The 21,098-nt window shown below is 51.1% G+C and overlaps 1 protein-coding gene across 1 annotated transcript; it reads left to right on the top strand.

Annotated features, from left to right (window-relative positions):
• The first annotated feature begins 6,515 nt into the window (after window positions 1-6,515).
• On the top strand, window positions 6,516-6,902 carry LOC121995451. The gene has a single exon (XM_042549187.1). The coding sequence runs from the start codon at window positions 6,516-6,518 to the stop codon at window positions 6,900-6,902; it is 387 nt and encodes a 128-aa protein (XP_042405121.1).
• The last annotated feature ends 14,196 nt before the right edge of the window (window positions 6,903-21,098 follow it).

The following is a 21,098-nucleotide window of genomic DNA, read 5'->3' as shown; positions in this document are numbered from 1 at the left end:
GTATTTCATTTTATTCAGAAGACTACAAGAGTTGACACCTCCTAACGTTCCCTTTGCTGATTACCTTAAACAAATGGTAAAGTATAAAATCGAGTAAACAAAAGACTTACCAAGTAGAATAGGAAAAACCACCCAAAGGCAGTTTCAGTCCTATAAAAAAAGTCAGATCAATAACAAGCAGAAAAAATGACTTAAAGAAACAGTTTTAAAGAAAGATATAATATAAACAAGCAGAGTATTATGATAATCCAGCAGTCATCAGAGAGTACGACTGCAGATTTTCCTAATGGTTATAGAGAATAATCCACATACATGGATCTCAACAAACAATAAGATGTAGTTTAGATGATTGATTACCCAAATGCTAAGTTGATAGGAAAGAAGTGATGTCTTGTTAATCATGATTGAATTAATGCCATTAACCTTGAACTTTCATAGCAATTAAAAGTAGTGAAATAACTTTTTTTTACAAGTTAATTCCACCAAGAACACAAAGAAATTTATTTGAGTTATGTAAATATTAAAAAAAACCTTAATTAATTGATAATAGTCACAACATTAAAAAATAAGAAATACAATATTAAATAATAAATTATTACAAATAATTTATAAAATAATCTTTTACTGATCGCACTTGTAGCATGTTTAAATATGCTTAACGAAGTCAGTTCAAAACTGATGATGTATTTGATTATCACGTAGCTCGCAGTTTATTTGAAGGTATTCTTTGAACTCTTAGGATCTTCTTCATCATTTGACCAATTGCTTACTAATCCAGTGACAAGGTCGGGCCCCGTCCCACAGAGAGGTCAATGTCACGTGGAAGGTCAATGTCACGTGGAAGGTCAAAGTCAAGGCGGTCAACACCTCGGGTTAGCGTCCGATCGAGTAACCCCATCTGCCAATCAGACTAGGGAATGACCGGTCCAACGTTATTATAGCTGGTCTCGCACCGGGCTTCTGACGCTCAAAACTATCACCAAAGCAGGCGGCGACCGGCAAGTCATTTGCCGAGCAGCTGGGCATGTGCCGGGCGGACATCTGGATCACAGCCATCAAAGCGCAAACCCGACCCAGCAAACCTGGACAATGAAAGTAGCCGAACGGTTGTCCCTCTTGACCCAGACAGCAGAATTAGCCGAGTGGCCCACCCGCTCGGCCCACTAGTAGACAGAGGCATGATTAATTGGTATCCTCCTCGAGACCCGTGTCGTAGACAGACAGCATGGTCGGCGACATGATCAAGCAGAGAATCGTACGACGGAAGCTTCCACTATCTTGTCAGGATATGCTCAGGTTGTTGAGGTATGGTGTCAGGTACACTTTTCTGACACATCCAACAAGGGAGAGCTGTGAGATGCGTGCACGCCTCGAGGAGCGTGCACGCGCACCCCCGAGAGCCCTATATATAGGACCCCAACCTTCGACGGAGGTATGCTCATTCTACCGTAGCTACAGTTACGCTGCCACTTTCATTTCTTTACTTGTCTATTGCTTTTGTCGGAGATCTAACTTGAGCGTCGGAGGGCCATCGCCGGGGAACCATTCCCTAGCTCGGCACTGACGCTTTTGTGCTTGCAGGCTAGTCTCATCGGAGGTCCACGCACGGTCAACAGGAGCGTCACATCCCCAACTTCCATCACCCTCGACTCTCGAATAGGATCAAATTTGGTGTCGTATGTGGGGATCTAACCTGCATCCGAACCGAGAGAATGAAAGAAGCTAGACGACTTCACACGGTGGCACTCACTCAAGAGGAGCTTGACGCACTTGTGCAATCGCAAGCGGCAAAATTAGTCGAGCGGCAACAGCAAAGAGTGCTAGCCGATCGGCTGGCTCAACAAGCAACATCGGCCTCGGGAGGCCGAGCGGCCCATGAAGATCGACCGGAGCAATTATCTATCTGGGGGCAGAATAAAGGGTTGACTGACACTCACGGGGAGGCTCCGCCCGTGCCTATTCCGTTCCACCGAGCTTTGTTTCAAAAGCCCTCCGAGATTGCTCAAGTCCATCAAGGAAGGGACTCTTCTTCAGATTAAGCACCCGTGCGGGACGCAAGGAAAGGCAAGGTGCCCCGAGCTGATTCGTCACCCGAGCGGGTCAACCGTCAATTCTCCGAGGCAATCCTACAAGATCCACTACTAAGGCACTATGCTCCTTTGGCGATCAGAGAATATAATGGGTCGACCGACCCGGACGACCATCTTGATAAGTTCGATAACGCTGCCACTCTTCATCGGTATACAGAGGGAGTCAAGTGTCGAGTCTTCCTCACCACGCTCTCCGGCTCGACACAACGATGGTTCAGAAGGCTGCCGGACGGGTCCATCCAAAGCTTCAAGGACTTCCGAACAGCCTTCTTGCACCACATCGCAAGCAGCAGACGATACCAAAAGACGAGCGTCAGTTTGTTCTCCATGAAGTAAGGCCCCCAGAGAGCCCCTTCGAGTGTGCATCCAACGCTTCAATCAGGTGGCCATGGGCATCCCATCGGTCTCGTCCGAGACCATGATGAACACGTTCACCCAAGGGCTCGTGGACGAAGATTTCTTTCAGTCTCTCATCCAAAAGCCACCTCGAGACTATGACCACATGCTGAAGAAGGCCAACGAATACATAAACGTGGAAGAGGCCTAGGCGGCGAGGAGGAAGGAAACGTTGTCCGAATCATCGGCGCCGACTGAACGGAAGCCGCCAATCAGCCATCAGCCACCACGAGGACCCCGAGCTGAAGGGGCGTGGCTACACAGGAAGCAAGGCCTCATGCAGTTCAGCATGTTGCCGCTGAGCGTCCAAAACCGAAAGGAAAGGTATGAACCCCTATGTTCTGTTTCTTCCACCAGTCAACAACTCACAACACCCGCAACTGTCGCGGATTCAATTTGGTCACCCAACCGACGCCCAGAAGTTATCGCCACCAGTCTCCCTCTCCTGACCGGTGACATGGGCACCACGACGCCGAACGACGAGAGGAAGTAAGGAGATCATCGCAGCAACCCCATCGAAGAAGCACCGAGCCCGACCGAACCGCACGTGAATGAAGCAGACCATCCGCTCGGGAGGAGGAGAACAGGAGCAACGTGGCACGAGGCGAGATCAACATTATAGCTGGCGGACCGACCAGCGGAGACTCCAAATCGAGTCCGAAAATCATACGCTCGGTGGCTGGAGATCCACGCCATTGGCTACAGCAGGGAGAATGTGAGCGTGCCCGAGATCATCTTCGGCCCCAAAGATCTCGAAGGAGTTGAAGTGCCGCATGACGACTCCCTCATTATCCGAGCGGTATATTGCAAACTATACCATTCACCGTGTATTCGTTGACACAAGCAGCTCGGTCAATATCATCTTCAAGAAGACGTTTGATCAACTCCAAATCGACCGGAGCGAGCTGCTGCCAATGACAACCCCACTGTACGGGTTCACTGGCAATGAGGTCCAGCCGATCGGCCAAATCAAGTTGGCCATATCACTTGGGAAGGAGTCGCTCCGAAGGACGAGGGCCACAAACTTCATCGTGGTAGACGCCGCCTCGACCAATAACGTCATTTTGGGTCGACCGACCCTCAATGAATTCAGAGTGGTCGTCTCGACCTTCTGCCAGAAAATTAAGTTCCCGGTAGAAGATCGGGTAGGAGAGGTAAAGGGTGATCAGTTGGTCGCTCAACGATGCTACGTCGAGATGGTTAAGACGGAGGCCAAGTCCGCCCGGAGGACTCCCCGGCTAGAGGTTAGCACCATAACTGAAAAACCTCCTACCTTGATTTACGAAGAGAAGGAAGAGGTGCAAATCCACCCAAGCCGAGCGGAAGCTACTACCTTCATAGCTGCCGATCTGAAGGCTGAGCAGAAAGCTAAGCTGATCGAGTGTCTTCGGCGGAACCACGATGTCTTCGCGTGGTCGACACACGAGCTCCTGGGATCTCTCCTAAAGTTGCACAGCACGAACTCCATATCCGACCAGACGCTCAGCCGGTGAAGCAGAGGAAGAGGAACTTCAATGTCGAACAGAATGTAATCATCCAAGCATAGATAGAAAAGCTCCTGGAGCCTGGCCACATCCGGGAGGTTCAATTCCCGAGCTGGTTTGCAAATGTGGTGCTGATCTCCAAGCTCGGGAATAAGTGGAGAGCCTGCATCGACTTCAGAGACCTCAATAAGGCGTGCCCGAAGGACTTTTATCCTCTGCCCCGAATCGATCAAATGGTAGATTCAACTGCCGGGTGCGAATTGATATGCATGCTGGATGCTTACCAAGGGTATCATCAAGTGTCGCTCGCCCAGGAAGATCAGGAGAAGGTCAGCTTTATCATGGCTGATGGAACCTACTGCTACAATGTCATATCGTTCGGACTGAAGAACGCCGGCTCTACCTATCAGAAACTGATGAACAAAGTCTTCCAGCGGCAGATAGGCCGCAACATAGAGGTATATGTCGATGACATTCTGATCAAATCCCTCCGAGCTACTCATCTCTGCGCCGATATCAAGGAGACGTGTCAGACGCTGAGGACATATGGGATCAAGTTAAATCCAAACAAGTATCTGTTCGGCGCAAGGAGTGGACGTCTCCTGGGCTACATAGTTACCGATCGGGACATTGAAGCGAACCCGAATAAAGTGAAAGCACTGCAAGATATGTCGCCGCCCAGAAATCTAAAGGAAGTCCAGCGTCTCACCGGGCGGATAACTGCCCTATCGCGGTTCATCTCCAAGTCATCCGACCAGAGCCTATCATTTTTCAAGATACTGCACCGAGCCACCAAGTTTCAGTGGGACGAGGCATGCAACCGAGCATCAAGGATCTTAAACAGTATCTCAACTCGTTGCCCGTGCTCGCTAGGCTTGTTGTCGGCGAGCCGCTTCGTATTTATTTGTCCTCAACCGAGCATGCGGTCGATTCGGCACTAGTTAGGTAAAATGGTGATGAGCAGCCTGTGTGCTTTCTGAGCCATATTTTAAAGGATGCTGAGTCTCACTACACCGGTCTTGAGAAATTGGCCTATGCGTTGGTGCTCGCCGCTCGGAGGCTCTGTCCATACTTCCTCGCGCACACAATCATTGTGATGACCAATAGTCCTTTGGGAAGAGTCCTTCTTAACCCAGAGGTATCCGACCAGTTGATCAAATGGACGACGAAGCTCAGCGAGTTCAACATCAAGTATCAACACCGAACGACCATCAAAGCACATTGCATGGCAGATTTCGTCACTGAGGTATAGAATCCTGAACCAGAAGTTGTCTGGAAGACATATGTAGATGGGTCGGCCACTCGGCAGGGGAGTGGAATCGGAATACTGCTGATCTCCGCCCAAGAAGAGCGGATGCAGTTATCCGTTCGGCTAAACTACCGGGCGACCAATAATGAAGCCGAGTACGAGGCACTCTTAGCTGGCCTACAGGCCGCTTGGCACGTCGGAGCTATCCGAGTCCTCATACACTCAGATTCACAGTTAGCCGCTTAGCAGTTGATCGGGACGTTCGAGATAACCACCACGCGTCTCAGGCTCTACGTAAAAGTCTTCGAAAAGCTGAAGGCCAACTTTCAGGAGGCAATCATACAAAAGATCCCCCGAGCGGAGAATCAAGCAGCAGACGAATTGGCCAAACTGGCCAGCTCTCTATCTCTGATCGTCATATCATAGTCGATCGAGAAGGTGTCCCTGGTAGCCCACATTGATTGGATGGAGGGGCTCACCTTCCCAAGCGACTAGAGAATGGCGCTGGTAGAATTTCTGTGATCAGGAGCTACACCCTCCGATCGGGAAGACGTCAACTTACTGAGGAAAAGAGCTGGTTGGTTCACTCTGATCGGGGACCAACTTTACAAAAGAGCCTTCACTAGGCCTCTGCTCAAGTGCGTTGGATCGGAATACGCCGATTACATACTACGAGAGGTGCATCAAGGATCCTGTGACGGACACCCAGGCGACCGCTCATTAGCAAGGAAGATCCTCCTGGCTGGATACTTCTGGCCAACCCTCCAGGAGGACGCCGCTCAGAAAGTCGCCACTCGGACAGTCGCCACCTGCTTGTCCTATCAAAAGTATCACACCTTCTCGCACCGACCGACCGAGGAAATGAAAGCGTCTACTATGTCTTGCTCATTCGACCAATGGGACATGGATATCGTGGGACCCTTCCCAATGGCGATAGGTCAGCGGAAGTTCCTGCTTGTCGCGGTCGACTATTTCTCCAAGTGGGTTGAAACCGAGTCGTTGGCCAGGATAACCGAACAGATGGTTAAGAAGTTCATCTAGCAGCACATCATTTACCGATTCGGCATCCCCCGTTGGCTCGTCTCGGACAACGGGAGACAGTTCATTGGTCAAGAAATTAGGTAATGGTGCGAGGGGTATGACATCCAGCAGACCTTCACCTTGGTAGCATATCCTCAGAGTAATGGGTAGGCAGAAGTCACCAATCGGGAGATCCTGCGAATCCTATGGGCTCGACTCGACCATGTCATAGGAAGCTGGGTCGACGAACTCCCCAGCGTGCTGTGGGCCCTCCGCATGACCCCTAAAGAAGGAACGGGAGCAACCTCCTTTCACTTGGTGTATGACGGCGAAGCAGTCGTCTCCGTTGAAGTTGGAGTAGAGTCCGACCGGATAAAACACTATGACGAGGACAACGCCGAGTGGAGACTCTTGGAGCTGGACTTGGTGGACGAGGCACGTGCTAAAGTCGTCGTCCGGCTGATGGCTTACCGACAAAGGATGAGGCAGAATTACAATCGAAAGGTAATTCCAAGATCATTTCAGGTTGGCGACTTTGTATGGAAGAAGGTAAAGTCGGTCAGCAACGTCACCAAGTTGGAAGCTCCATGGGTCGGACCCTTCAGGATTGTGGGAAAGCTCCGCACGAGGGCCTACTACCTAGAGGATGAGGACAGACGGTGATTAGAACGTCCGTGGAGCGCAAACCATCTCCAGCCATATAGGCCCGGATGAGAGGTGCACTGATGTAATCAATGTATTTTCTTTATCCTGCGCCCTTTGAGTGTAGGGCTGAAATCAAAAGCAAAAGGTTGCCAAAGCTTATGTCGAACGACTAATCAAATCATCGAGTGGCGACGTTAAACACAGGTCTCCACTGACGGTCGAGCGGCGAACTTAAACCCGAGACTTCATCAAATCGTCGAGCGGCGATGTTAAACTCAGGTCTCCACCGACGGTCGAGCGGCGACCATAAACCCAAGTCTCCATCGAACCATCGAGCGGCGACGTAAGCCCAGGTCTCCACCGACGGTCGAGCGGCGACCTTAAACCCGAGTCTCCATTGAACCGTTGAGCGGCGATGTTAAACCCAGGTTTCCACCGACGGTCGAGCGGCGACCTTAAACCCGAGTCTCCATCGAACCGTCGAGCGGCGAAGTTAAACCCAGGTCTCCACTGACGGTCGAGCGACGACCTTAAACCCGAGTGTCCATCGAATCGTCGAGCGCCGACGTTAAACCCAAGTCTCCACCAACGGTCGAGCGACGACCTTAAACCCGAGTTTCCATTAAACCGTCGAGCGACGACGTTAAACCCAGGTCTCCACCAACGGTCAAGCGGCGACCTTAAACCCGAGTCTCCATCAAACCGTTGAGAGGTGACATTAAACTCAAGTCTCCACCGACGGTCGAGCGAAGACCATAAACCCGAGTCTCCATCGAACCGTCGAGTGGCAACGTTAAACCTAGGTCTCCACTGACGGTCAAGCGGCGACCTTAAACCCGAGTCTCCATCGAACCGTCGAGCAGCGACGTTAAACTCAGGTCTACGTCGACCGTCGAGCGGTAACCTTAAACCCGAGACTTCTTCAAATCATCCAACGACGATGTTAAACTCAGGTCTCCATCTACGATCGAGCGACAACCTTAAACCCCAAAGGTAAAAACCTGATAAATTCCTGAGGTCGAATGGTGGCTCAAACCCGCCGAGGAGTTGTCCGTTCGGGATTATATAACTAATGACTACCCTCGGTCGGGAAGACTGCGCGCAAACATGGAAAAGGGAAGCAGCGCTACAACGAGCGAGCATGCATTGCATTAACAGGAAGGGCATCGCCGAACAACAAGGATACATTCAAGACTTGCAAAAAAAAAATTCCTACAAACTCCTCGCTCACTCAATGTAGTCAAAAGCTTCGTCAGGTATGAAGTCGAGGAGTTGAACGCGGTTAACGACACTATTGGACAGGGCTTCAGAGAGGTGGTCATTTGTCTTTAGCTGGCTAAGCGTCGCATTAATGGTCAGCTCAAACGATCGGGTGATCCGCTTGACTGCCTTGTCAAGGAATTGGTCCGAGCGGAGGTATGCCCGCTTCATGGTCTCAAAGCGGGTCAGCTCGTTCGCCTGGTAAGTTACCAGAGAAGAGTGGGCGGTCTCCAAAGTTTCTTCGAGGGTCTTCAGCTGACCTCAGAGAGAAGTCACTTCGGTCGATCGGTCATCTCGTTCGGCGATCAGATTGTCTTCAAGCCCCTTGAGCTTCTGAGCCAGATTCCGAGCATCCTGGTTTTTCATCTCCTGGTCGGCTATGGCTCGGTTCTTCCTGTTGGTGGCTAGCTCGATCCTTGTGGTCGTAAGTTTTTACTTGGGACTCGAGCTGGCCCAGCATAATGACCTGATCGGCAGATTCTTTGGCTCGACCTCCATAAGTTTACTAGTTTTGGCCAGGTCAGCCTGCAGTTCGGCAATTAAGGGCCCCTGGGATTATGATGCTCCACCAGAAATCTTGAGCTTCTTGAGCTCATCCTCCACAAGTGTCAGGCGCCGGCACATCACCACGCTCTCCACCCAGTACTGCCGCCGAACTGAAAAATGTTAGTACTGAACAGAGGTAAAACCACGAATTGATCATTGCATACATACCCCCGTGGACATCTGCAGGTCGCTGTTGGCAAGCAGCCCGGGCGACATTGTTGTGGCGTGTGCTCTGGCCTCCTCCCAAACCTTGGCGAGCGGCCCTCGGATGAGTATCTGATGTTCGGGAGTTTGTGGTTGATCGCTGGCCGCCAGGAACTCCTCCATTGGGAGGTGGAGAATGACCGTCACGGATCGGCGGTCGATCGGGCCTGATTGAGTCGACGCCGTGGAACCAGAGGATTGACCGACTGAGGCCGGGAGAATACTAGATCGCAGAATCCTCCTCCAAGCTAGAGGGAGAGACGCGATCGGGTGGGCAGCAATCGAGTCCGGTGGCAAATCGGAAAGCGATGGAGTCTGATCAGAGGAAATGTCTTCAACTGTCTCGGGAACAACCGGAGAAGAGGTACCACCCCGCTCGGGAGAACGCACTACCGAAGTAGCCGAACGGGACGGGGTGGTCGTGCGGCGTCTCTTGCGCCTGGATAGGGGAACCTCATCAGAGGACCCCGAGCCTTCGACCTGGGTGGCAGGCTGCGACTCAGGAGGGAGTGGGTCTACAGTTGGGTCAGTGCGGGGAATCCGATCGGTGGCGCCCCCTCCCTCAGTTTGCGCCGCCTCGCTCTCGCCCTCATGAGAGCCGACCGGAGTCAGCCCGAGGCTCGCCATATCTTTCACCGCCACCGCCTCTATCTCGGCGTTCTTCAGCTTCATCAGATTGGCTGATCGGGCGTGTAGCATGATGTCAGCTGCGAAAGAAGGAAAGAATCAGTTAGATTCAAGAGAAGAAGGCTGAGAAATTTCATACTTATGCTGCTCGAGAGTTTCGTTCGGATGGGGCTCAGCCCAAACATATAAATCACCCCCTCTGGAAACAGCTTGTGGATGTCAAATTTCAGGTCAGCCAGCATGTTAGCTGCGTGGAGGTAGTCCGGCTGGCTCTTATATTTCTTCAGATATGGTGGGGGTGGAAGTCTGACCTGCCACTTGGTACGAAAGCCCGGCCGCTTGGGGAGTCATATATAGAAAAAATAAATCCTTCCAATGTTTATTGGAAGTTGACATTTTATCGAAAAAAAACTAGACCGGCCTGGGACTGGAAGAGGTAGGTGCCTACCTTGGATTGCTTGGAATAATAAAAGTAGTGAAATACCCGAGAGGTTAAGGGAATTCTGTGCACTCGGAATAACACAACCACGCCGCACAGCAGGCGAAATGAGTTGGGGAGGAGCTAGGCAAGAGGGACACGGAAGTAATTGCAGACTTCGATTATGAAGGGATGGATGGGGAATCGAAGACCGACCATGAATTGGTCTCGGAAGAAACAGATTGTGCCGGTCGGCGGGTCATTGGGCCGATCAGATGGGGAGGCCAAGATTAGTTCATGGTCAGAAGGAAGGTTAAAAGCATTTATAAGGCTCGCAGCGTCGCCCGAGTCGAACTGAGTCTCCATGGTATGGTACCAGAGACCGGGAGCGGGGTCGAACGGTTGAGAAGAGCTCGCCATCGCTGGAAAATCGAAAAACAGAAAGCTCGACAGACGAAAGGAAGGAGAAATGCGAAACACACTCCGGAACAGTGGTGCGGGGAGAAAAGGATGACAAGAACTGGACGACGGGAAATTTTAAAGGAGCTTACAAAAAGGAGAAGTCGTCGAGGGAGAAGAGCACAGAGACGTCGGAGCACTGGTTGCACGCACAAAATCGTCGACAGCTATCGGAAGAGAAGACGGAAGACGCGACGACTTTATAAAGGTTGGGCTCGACCGATCGGAGCCGTCCGATCTAAGTCACGGGAATCGGAGAGCAGATCCAGTCGTTGAATTCAAACCGCCAAACGTCACATCCACATCTGTCGCCTCGGACATGCGGCAACTGCGACGGTGACATATGGCACGCTTTCATAGGGCGACATTTATTGGGCGCCATTATTAGACGTGGTTGTATGCTCTGCTTTAATGAGGGGGATTTGCATGAATTCTGAGGAGATTCGGACTATGTCAGCATTGACCACGCGTGGTTTGCAGTCAACCAAAGACGCTAAAGTGCAAACCCTCAGAACGCCGAGCAGCCTTGAATATTGGTCCTACATAGATCGGTCGGGGTCCAACCAACATACTGGTCGATCGGCCAACCAATCACCAGACTACCTTGTCCAGTCAGTCGGACTTGCCGCCTCCTTCGACTAGACTTGAGGGGGAGGCATGTGATCCAGTGACAAGGTCGGGCCCCACCCCGCAGAGAGGTCAATGCCACGTGAAAGGTCAAAGTCAAGGCGATCAACACTCCAGGCTAGCGTCCGATCGGGTAAACACATCTACCGATCGGACTACGTTGTGGCCGGTCCGACGTTATTACAGTTCGATCTCGCACCGGGCTTCCGACGCTCAAAACTATCACCAAAGCAGGCGCCGACCGGCAAGTCATTTGCCAAGCAGCTGGGCATGTTTCGGGCGGACATCTGGATTGACCACAGATCAGATCACAGCCATTAAAGCGCAAACCCAACCCAACAAACCTGGACAATGGAAGTAGCCGAACGGTCGTCCTGCTCGACCCAGACAGCAGAATTAGCCTAGCAGCCTCCCCACTCGGCCCATTAGCATACAAAAGCTGGCCGAGTGGCCCACCCGCTCGGCCCACTAGCAGATAGAGGCAGGATCAACTGGTATCCTTCTCGAGATCCGTGTCGTAGACAGACAACATAGTCGGCGGCATGATCAAGCAGAGAATCGTACGACTGAAGCTTCCATTGTCTTGTCAGGATATGCTCGAGCCGTTGAGGTATGATGTCAGATACACTTTTCTGACATGTCCAATAAGGGAGAGCTTTGAGATGCGTGCATGCCTCGAGGAGTGTGCACGCGCACCCCCAAGAGTCCTATATATAGGACCCCAAGCTTCGACGGAGGTATGCTCATTCTACTGTAGCTACAGTTATGCTGTCACTTTCATTTATTTACTTGCCTCTCCCGGCTCGGCACTGACGCTTTTGTGCTTGTAGGCTAGTCTCATCGGAGGTCCACGCATGATCAACAAGAGTGTCACATCCCCAGCGTCCGTCACCCTCGACTCTCGGACAGGATCACTTACTATATCCCCTCATTCTCAATAATCATGTTATGCAAAATAATACACATATACATGATATACTTCAAGTTATTCTTATACCAAAATCGTCCTGGACCTTTGATTATTACCTAACGAGATTGAAGCACTCTAAATGCTCGGTTGATGTCCTTTTTGTAGCTTCTTGTCTTTGTTTGAACATTTTTCTCTTGAAATCTTAGGAGCACGAAAGCTCTTAATGAAATAGCTCATTCTAAGTAAATCCCATCAGTTAAATAGTATTCTTTTGTATATTGTGTGTCATTTATTATAAAATTAATCTCTGGTGCATTTCCTTGCAGAACTTCATTGAATAAAGGTGATTTGTTAAGCACATTGATATCGTTACATGACCTTGCGATTCCAAAAAAAATATGTCATATCCACAAGTCTATAGATGCAACCACTTCAAGGACAATTGTTGGGACCCCATGATCACCTCGAGTAAATTATCCTTTCTAAGAACAGGGCAATTTCTCTATTCCCAATGCATACAATCAAAGCTATCCAACATACCAAGGAAGACTTGTCTCTATTCATACATTTCAAGCAAATGTTGGATGTCAGAAACATTAGATCTTCTTAAGTATTGTGACCCAAATACTTCAATCACACACTGATAGAAGTTGACCAAACAATCTAGAGTAGTTGTTTCACCCATGCGTAGATATTCATCACAAATGTCGACAGAGGATCCATACGTTAATTGATGGATAGCGGCCATGAATTCCTGAAGGGGTGACAAACCATGTCTTCCCACTACATCAACCCTCCATTTAAAATATTTTGAATGATGTCGCAAAACATTGACTATGCTAAGGAATAAATCTCTTCACATTTGAAATTGCCATCGGAATACTTCATTAGGATATATCGACTAATCAAATAAGTAATCATTCAAGAGGCGATAATGTCCGACTTCACGATCTCGATTTAAATACCTTCTATGAGTTCTGCTGGAAGAACTTTGAGCTGCTAAAACTTTCATTTCTTCATGTTCTAGTAGCATCAACGCCATTTGATCCAAGTCATCATATGAATCTGTCAACAAATTTCTCAACTGATCGCAAAGAATAGAACACTTAGAGTGATTGAGATCGTGAGACATTTGAAATAAATGAATACTATCAGTGTGGTTGAAAAGACAATGTTAGTAGAATGGAGGATTCTAGCTACCATATATGAATATATAGAGGCATTTGTAACGACTAGTTTTATAACCGTTAGTTTGTAAGGTTTATTTTTATAACAACTAGTTTGTAAGGGTTATTTGCAACAGCTACTCTAAAACTGCCTAGTTTTATCGTGACTACTTTTATAACGTTCAATTTTATTCACCTCTAATTTGTTAACGACTATTTTTAAACTAACTTTTACTTTAGATTTGCCCTAACTTTTCGTTGCCTTTTGCCCCATTGGATGAGTATTCACCTCTAATTTTATAATGTCTCTAGTTTTAGATTTGCCCTTTGATCCTATCCGAACAATGAATCAACGGACGCTGGGCACGTGGTGCTCTCCAAACTGCTGATGTAGATCTTCAACCGGTCGTGTGGACCTCCGGCGAACCTGCAAGGAAATCGGGCCGGGAAGGGGTTCCCGGCGATGATCCTCCGACGCTCAAGTTAGGCAAGTGGACAACAAATAGGTGGTTTCAAATATCCAAGAACACGTACCTCCGGCGAAGTGTGAGGCTCCTTATATAGAGCAGTGAAGGGGCTCACGCACACATACCGAGGCGAATACGTGTCCTCAGCCCATACCTCAGTATGTGCTTGTCAGAAAAGCTTACCTGACACCATACTGCTACAGTCCGAGCACATATCTGATGGGACAGTGGAACCCTTTGTCTTAAGATCCTGCGTATGGCCTGGTCGTGGAGTATATCCTCTGTCAGAAGCTGTTCCCTTGTCCTTTTGTCTCTTCTTACCCCATGCCGAGCGTCCGGCCGGTCAGCAGTCCTCTCACGGCCGGCCGGTCGTATGTGCTGGTCCGCTCAGGAGATTCCCGGTCGTGTGCTCTGCTGACTGTTCACAGTAATGCTACTTTAGGCCTTCGGCCGAGCGGGCTCCCCGATCGGCCCGGCGACCCCGTTCCCATGAGCGTCGGAGACCCGACTCCCCGTCGGGTTGTTTTTGATTCCGATGTGACCCCGTTTGGCCGACCGGTCTCCCCTTCTCCGGTCGGCCGTTGACCCTTTGACTTCCACGTGGCGTTGACTTCCCTGAGAGGGGGGTCCCTGTTCTTACCACCGGATCACTTGCCTCCCCTTCAAGTCTAGTCGAAGGAGGCGATTAGTCCGACTGACTGGACGGTTGTTTAGCCGAGCGGCTCATCCAAGAAACCACCCTCCGCTCGGCCGATGTGGTGCTAACTACGGCCTCAGTCAACGCCCCTATCCCTCGGATCTCCTCGGAATTCGCGCCAATCTCCGTCATTAAGGCCAAGCACGCGCTCTGTGCCTCGATAAGGCGCTTATTAAATGCTCTCCCGTGGTGGAATGCCACGTGGCGTTGCTGCCGTCATCGTACAGCGGCGGCGGCGCAGGCGACGAGACCGAGGCGATTTGAAATGGACGGCCCGATGCGTGCTTCGGTTCTCGCGACCTGAATCCGACGGTTGAGGCCGCTCGGGCTCAACCCTATAAAGCCTTCGCTTTCTCCGCCTTCGCCGCATTTCTGCTCTCGCGTGCCCAGAAGCTTCGGCGCTTTCAGTGCTCCGGCGACTCCGATTCTCCCTTTCCAGTGATCCCGCGTTCTTCGCCGATCCCCCTTCTTTTCTGTAAGGTTTTCCTTCTTTCTCTCTTTGTTTCTTGTGTTTCCTCTGCATTTCTTTCCCGAGTTTCGATTCTCGGGGCATCGTTTTGTTTGCTGTCTTCTTTCTCCTATCCTCTACCTTTCTTCTCCTTTTTTGATTTCGTCCGCTCGGACAATGGCTAGCTCTTCCCAGTCACAAGACCAAGCCCTCGGCCCATGGTATACCACCATGGAGTCGCGCTTCGATCGGCGCGACGCCGACATTCTGATAGATAGTTTTGACATCCCTTCTGACCTCGAAATTATCCTACCCACTCCCTCCGCTCTGCCACACAAACTGTCGCGCGGAGCCTTTTGTGTTTTCCGCGACCAGTTCACTGCCGGTCTGCGACTCCCCATTCATCCCTTTATCATTGACGTCTGCAATTTTTTCGGCGTTCCGCTCGGAAGCCTAGTTCCCAACACTTTCCGCCTTCTATGCGGCGTTGTTGTCCTATTCAAAATCCATAACATTCCCCTCCGACCGGAGGTTTTCTACTATTTCTACTACCCTAAACAATCTGAGCCGGACACTTACATGTTCCAGGCTCGGCCCGGTTTAGTTTTCTTCAATAAACTACCTTCTTCCAATAAGCATTGGAAGGAATTTTACTTTTATATTCGCCTTCCCGAGCGAGCCCCCTTCCTGACGAAGTGGCAGATCGGACCACCAACCTCACCAGAGCTCAAAAGGTTCAAAACCCGAACTGACTATCTTCATGCCGCCAACATGCTGGCCGGTCTGAGGTTTGACATCAACAAGTTCCTGCCTGAAGGGGTGATGTATATATTCGGTCTGAGTCCGATCAGGACCCCCCTTCCGAGCGGCTTCGGTAAGAATTTTAATTTGTGCATTTGTTTTAATTGCTAACTGATTTTCTCTGCTTTCCTTCGCAGTAAACATTGTCATGGAGTCGGTGATGGCTGACATTTTGAAGAGGAAGGCGGCGGCGCTCGAAGCCGCGGCGGCCAAAGAAATGGAGCAATTGGGCATTCAACCGGTCGGCTCCAATGAGGGGGAGAGTGGGACAAATGCTAGGGAGTCGGCCGCTCAGGTTTCTCTCCCAGAGCCAGCGGCTGGCGCAACTGCAAGTCGAGAACCTTCCGCTCGGGAGGAGGGCTCGGCGCAAGAAGCAAAGCGCCCCCTCTGACAAAAAAGACGCCGGGCGGAAACGCCACTTCGCTCGGCTACTTCTGCGATCTATCCATCCGAGCGGGTCACCGCCGCTTCTCGAGGCAAAGCTCCAGAGATCGAGGCGATTTTGTCCGATCGGACTCCCTCCCAACTTGACGCGTCTGCGGACCCTCTTGAGGCCGTTCCCGTCAGCGTCCTTCCGCCCGCTCCCCGCCAAGTCCATCGTTCTACAATTCTTTCCCAGTTTACTGCGCCGGCTTCCGCTCCTTCTCCGGCTTCCGCCCAGACGACCCCCGGTCGGCGCTGCACTGTCCGAGTCTCACTTCACCTCCCGACTGAAGAATTGCTGCCCGAGGCCGATCGACCCACCGCGCCCGAGCATATGATCACAATGAAGGGGCCCTTAGCCAAAATGTGGGCCGACGCTCGGGCGCGTGTGGCGATGATTCCACTCAGCAACTTGGCCAATAGCCACATGCAACAGGCCACCGGGGTAAGTGCATTTTCTCAAGTCCTTTACACATTCTTTTCGATCGGCTACTAACAATTTTTCTTTTATCAGAGATGGGTGCAGGAGATTACTGTCTCCAATCGTCTTGCGATGGTGGACGAGGAGCTCAAAAGGCTACGGAGTTCGGGCGGCGCTCCTTCCCAAGGCCCTTCATATGCCGAGCTTCAGAAGGAGCTCAAAAAGACCCAAGATCTGCTAGAGGCCGAACGGAAGAAGACGGCCGACCAGGCTCACAATCTGGCCAAACTTGATCGCGTGAATAAATCACTGAATCGCAAGATAAGCCTAGCGACCGAGCGGAAGAACACGGCTATCTCCGATCTGGAGAAGAAGAATGTAGAGGCTCGGGGGCTGGAGCAAAAAGTTAAAGAGCTGATGGAGCAGCTCGATAAGGAGAAGGCGGGTCGCTCGGTCGATGCAATTAAGCATAAGGACGAGCTGAAAACTCTGCAGGAGTCCCTCGCCGCCTCCCAAGCGGCCTTCAAAGAATATCAAGAGGTTGAGCCTGGCCGAGTCGCAGCCCTGAGGCTAAACTACATCCGTTCGGCCGCATTTTCAGAGAAAGTCTGCGAACGGATGTACACTGCCTTTGACCTTGCTATGACCGCCACCACAACATATTTGAAGTCCAAGGGGCTTCTTCCCGACTCTGCTCTCATCCCGGCCGCAGATCAAGTGGCGTTCCTTGACAACATCCCGAAGGATCTTTACGATTATCTTGAATAGAAGTTTATATGTAATTCGGCCGCTCGGCTAAAAACGGTCACTTTTTTGTAACTCAGGCGCTCGGCCTTAAGGTCTTAAATGCTATCCTTTGGCTTGCTTTTTCATTTATTAATCAGCATGCATGTTGGCCGCTCGGATTTCCAACTACCATTCGTATTCCCTTAATTCTCCTTGTCATTCGCCTTTCCTCCCACCTTTCTCGTGCTCGAAATGGATTTTTACGAAATCACTTGGATAGCTAGTCCGCCCGACTGAATATATCCGGTTTTGCAAACGGGATTTCCGCCGGACATTTACGAAGTGCTTTTAGTTAGTTGACCGATTGTCCAAATTGACTTACAAAGTCCCTCTTTATGTCTTCCGCTCGGAGGGTTTATAGTCGCCGGCTCGACTCTCGATTTTTAACGTCGGAGCTCGACGGTCTTCCGCTCGGAGGGTTTATAGTCGCGGCTCGACTCTCAATTTTTAACGTCGGAGCTCGACGGTCTTCCGCTCGGAGGGTTTATAGTCACCGGCTCGACTCTCGATTTTTAACGTCAGAGCTCGACGGCCTTCCGCTCGGAGGGTTTATAGTCGCCGGCTCGACTCTCGATATTTAACGTCGAGCCTTGTCCTCCGCTCAGAGGGATTATAGTCGCCGGCTCGACTCTCGATATTTAACGTCGGAGCTCGACGGTCATCCGCTCGGAGGGTTTATAGTCGCCGGCTCGACTCTCGATTTTTAACGTCGGAGCTCGACGACCTTTCGCTCGGAGGGTTTATAGTCGCCGGCTCGACTCTCGATATTTAACGTCGAAGCTCGACGGTCTTTCGCTCGAAGGGTTTACAGTCGCCGGCTCGACTCTCGATATTTAACGTCGGAGCTCGACGGTCTTCCGCTCGGAGGGTTTATAGTCGCCGGCTTGACTCTCGATTTTTAACGTCGGAGCTCGACGGTCTTCCGCTGGGAGGGTTTATAGTCGCCGACTTGACTCTCGATTTTTAACGTCGGAGCTCGACGGTCTTCCGCTCGGAGAGTTTATAATCGCCGGCTCGACTCTCGATTTTTAACGTCAGAGCACGACGGTCTTCCGCTCGGAGGGTTTATACTCACCGGCTCGACTCTCGATTTTTAACGTCGGATCTCGACGGTCTTCCGCTCGGAGGGTTTATAGTCGCCGGCTCGACTCTCGATATTTAACGTCGGAGCTCGACGGTCTTCCGCTCGGAGGGTTTATAGTCGCCGGCTCGACTCTCAATATTTAACGTTGGAGCTCGACGGTCTTTCGCTCGGAGGGTTTATAGTCGCCGGCTCGAATCTCGATTTTTAACGTCGGAGCTCGACGACCTTCCGCTCGGAGGGTTTATAGTCGCCGGCTCGACTCTCGATATTTAACGTCGGAGCTCAACGGTCTTCCGCTCGGAGGGTTTATAGTCGCCGGCTCGACTCTCGATATTTAACGTCGGAGCTCGACGGTCTTCCGGCCGGAGGGTTTATAGTCGCCGGCGCGACTCTCGATTTTTAACGTCGGAGCTCGACGGTCTTCCGCTCGGAGGGTTTATAGTCGCCGGCTCGACGCTCGATATTTAACGTCGGAGCTCGACGGTCTTCCGCTCGGAGGGTTTATAGTCGCCGGCTCGACTCTCGATATTTAACGTCGGAGCTCGACGGTCTTCCGCTCGGAGGGTTTATAGTCGCCGGCTCGACCCTCGATATTTAACGTCGGAGCTCGACGGTCTTCCGCTCGGAGGGTTTATAGTCGCCGGCTCGACTCTCGATTTTTAACGTCGGAGCTCGACGGTCTTCCGCTCGGAGGGTTTATAGTCGCCGGCTCGACTCTCGATATTTAACGTCGGAGCTCAACGGTCTTCCACTCGGAGGGTTTATAGTCGCCGGCTCGACTCTCGATATTTAACGTCGGAGCTCGACGGTCTTTCGCTCGGAGGGTTTATAGTCGCCGGCTCGACTCTCGATTTTTAACGACGGAGCTCGACGGTCTTCCGCTCGGAGGGTTTATAGTCACCGGCTCGACTCTCGATTTTTAATGTCGGAGCTCGATGGCCTTCCGCTCGGAGGGTTTATAGTTGCCGGCTTGACTCTCGATATTTAACGTCGGAGCTCGACGGTCTTCCGCTCGGAGGGTTTATAGTCGCCGGCTCGACTCTCGATTTTTAACGTCGGAGCTCGGCGGTCTTCCGCTCGGAGGGTTTATAGTCGCCGGCTCGACTCTCGATTTTTAACGTCGGAGCTCGGTGGTCTTCCGCTCGGAGGGTTTATAGTCGCCGGCTCGACTCTTGATTTTTAACGTCGGAGCTCGACAGTCTTCCGCTTGGAGGGTTTATAGTCGTCAGCTTGACTCTCGATATTTAACGTCGGAGCTCGACGACCTTTAAGGATAATTTTAACACTGCCGTTCGACGGAGATATTTGCCATCTTATATTATTTTGCTTCCTGCATTACAAGGACATAGGCGACCAAAACATATATAAAATTACATCAGCGCACCTCTCACCCAGTTCGGTACGGCTGGAGATGATTCGCGCTCCATGGTCGATCCAGCCGCCGTCCGTCTTCATCTTTCAAATAATAAGCCCCCGAGCGGAGCTTCTCTATGACTTTGAAGGAGCCTGCCCAAGGAGCCTCCAGCTTGCCAACGTCGCCGACCGACTTTACTTTCTTCCAGGCAAGGTCGCCAACTTGGAATGATCTGGGGATCACGCGCCGGTTGTAGTTCTGCTTCATTCTTTGCCGGTACGCCATCAGCCGGACGGACTCCTTGGCTCGCTCTTCGTCGACCAAATACAGTTCCATGTTCCTCCGCTCGGCATTATCATCATCATAATTCTGGATGCGGACGGACTCGACGCCGACTTCGACCGGAATAATCGCTTCGCCGCCGTATACCAAATGAAATGGCGTGACACCCGTCCCTTCCTTTGGGGTTGTGCGGATAGCCCATAAAACGCCTGGCAGCTCGTCCACCCAGCTTCCTCCTATGTGGTCCAGTCGGGCTCGAAGAATTCTAAGGATTTCTCTGTTGGTTACTTCCACTTGGCCGTTGCTTTGTGGATACGCCACGGAAGTAAAGTGTTGTTCAATGCCATAACTTTTGCACTAGTCTTCGAGCTGCTTCCTCGCAAACTGTCGTCCGTTATCAGATACGAGCCGACGAGGGATACCGAAACGACAAATTATATGCTGCCAGATGAACTTCTTAACCATCTGCTCGGTGATCTTGGCTAGTGGCTCGGCCTCCACCCATTTGGAAAAATAGTCGACAGCCACCAGTAGAAACTTCCGCTGACCGGTCGCCATAGGAAATGGACCCACAATATCCATTCCCTACTGGTCGAATGGACAGGATACGGTAGCTGCTTTCATTTCCTCCGCCGGTCGGTGGGAGAAGTTATGATACTTCTGGCAGGAAAGGCACGTCGCGAAGGTCCGAGCGACGTCTGCTTGTAAGGTTGGCCAGAAGTATCCGGCCAACAAGATCTTCTTAGCCAACGATTGTCCGCCCGGATGCCATCCGCACGATCCTTGATGCACTTCTTGGAGGATGTATGCCGCGTCTTCCGAGCTCACACATTTCAAAAGCGGACGGGAGAAGCCTTCTTGTAGAGTTGGTCTCCAATGAGCGTGAACCGACCGGCTCTCCTCCTTAATTGCTGGGCTGCTTCCCGATTGGATGGTGTTACCCCCGACCAAAGAAATTCTATGATGATTGTCCTCCAATCGCTCGGAAACTCGAGGCCCTCCATCCGGTCGACGTGTGCCACCAAAGATACTTGTTCAATTGGCTGCTGGATGACGACCGGCGTTATTGAACTTGCTAGTTTGGCTAACTCATCTGCCACCTGGTTTTCCGCTCGGGGTATCTTCTGGATAATGACTTCTCTGAAGTTGGCCTTGAGCTTTTCGAAAGCTTCAGCGTAGAGTTTGAGCCGAGCGTTGTTAATCTCAAAAGTGCCAGAGAGCTGCTGAGCGACCA

Source organism: Zingiber officinale, chromosome 6A (genome assembly GCF_018446385.1).
Source record: "Zingiber officinale cultivar Zhangliang chromosome 6A, Zo_v1.1, whole genome shotgun sequence".
Lineage (NCBI taxonomy): Eukaryota > Viridiplantae > Streptophyta > Magnoliopsida > Zingiberales > Zingiberaceae > Zingiber > Zingiber officinale.
Note: the sequence above shows the minus strand (reverse complement) of the source record. Positions and strands in the feature narration are given on the sequence as shown.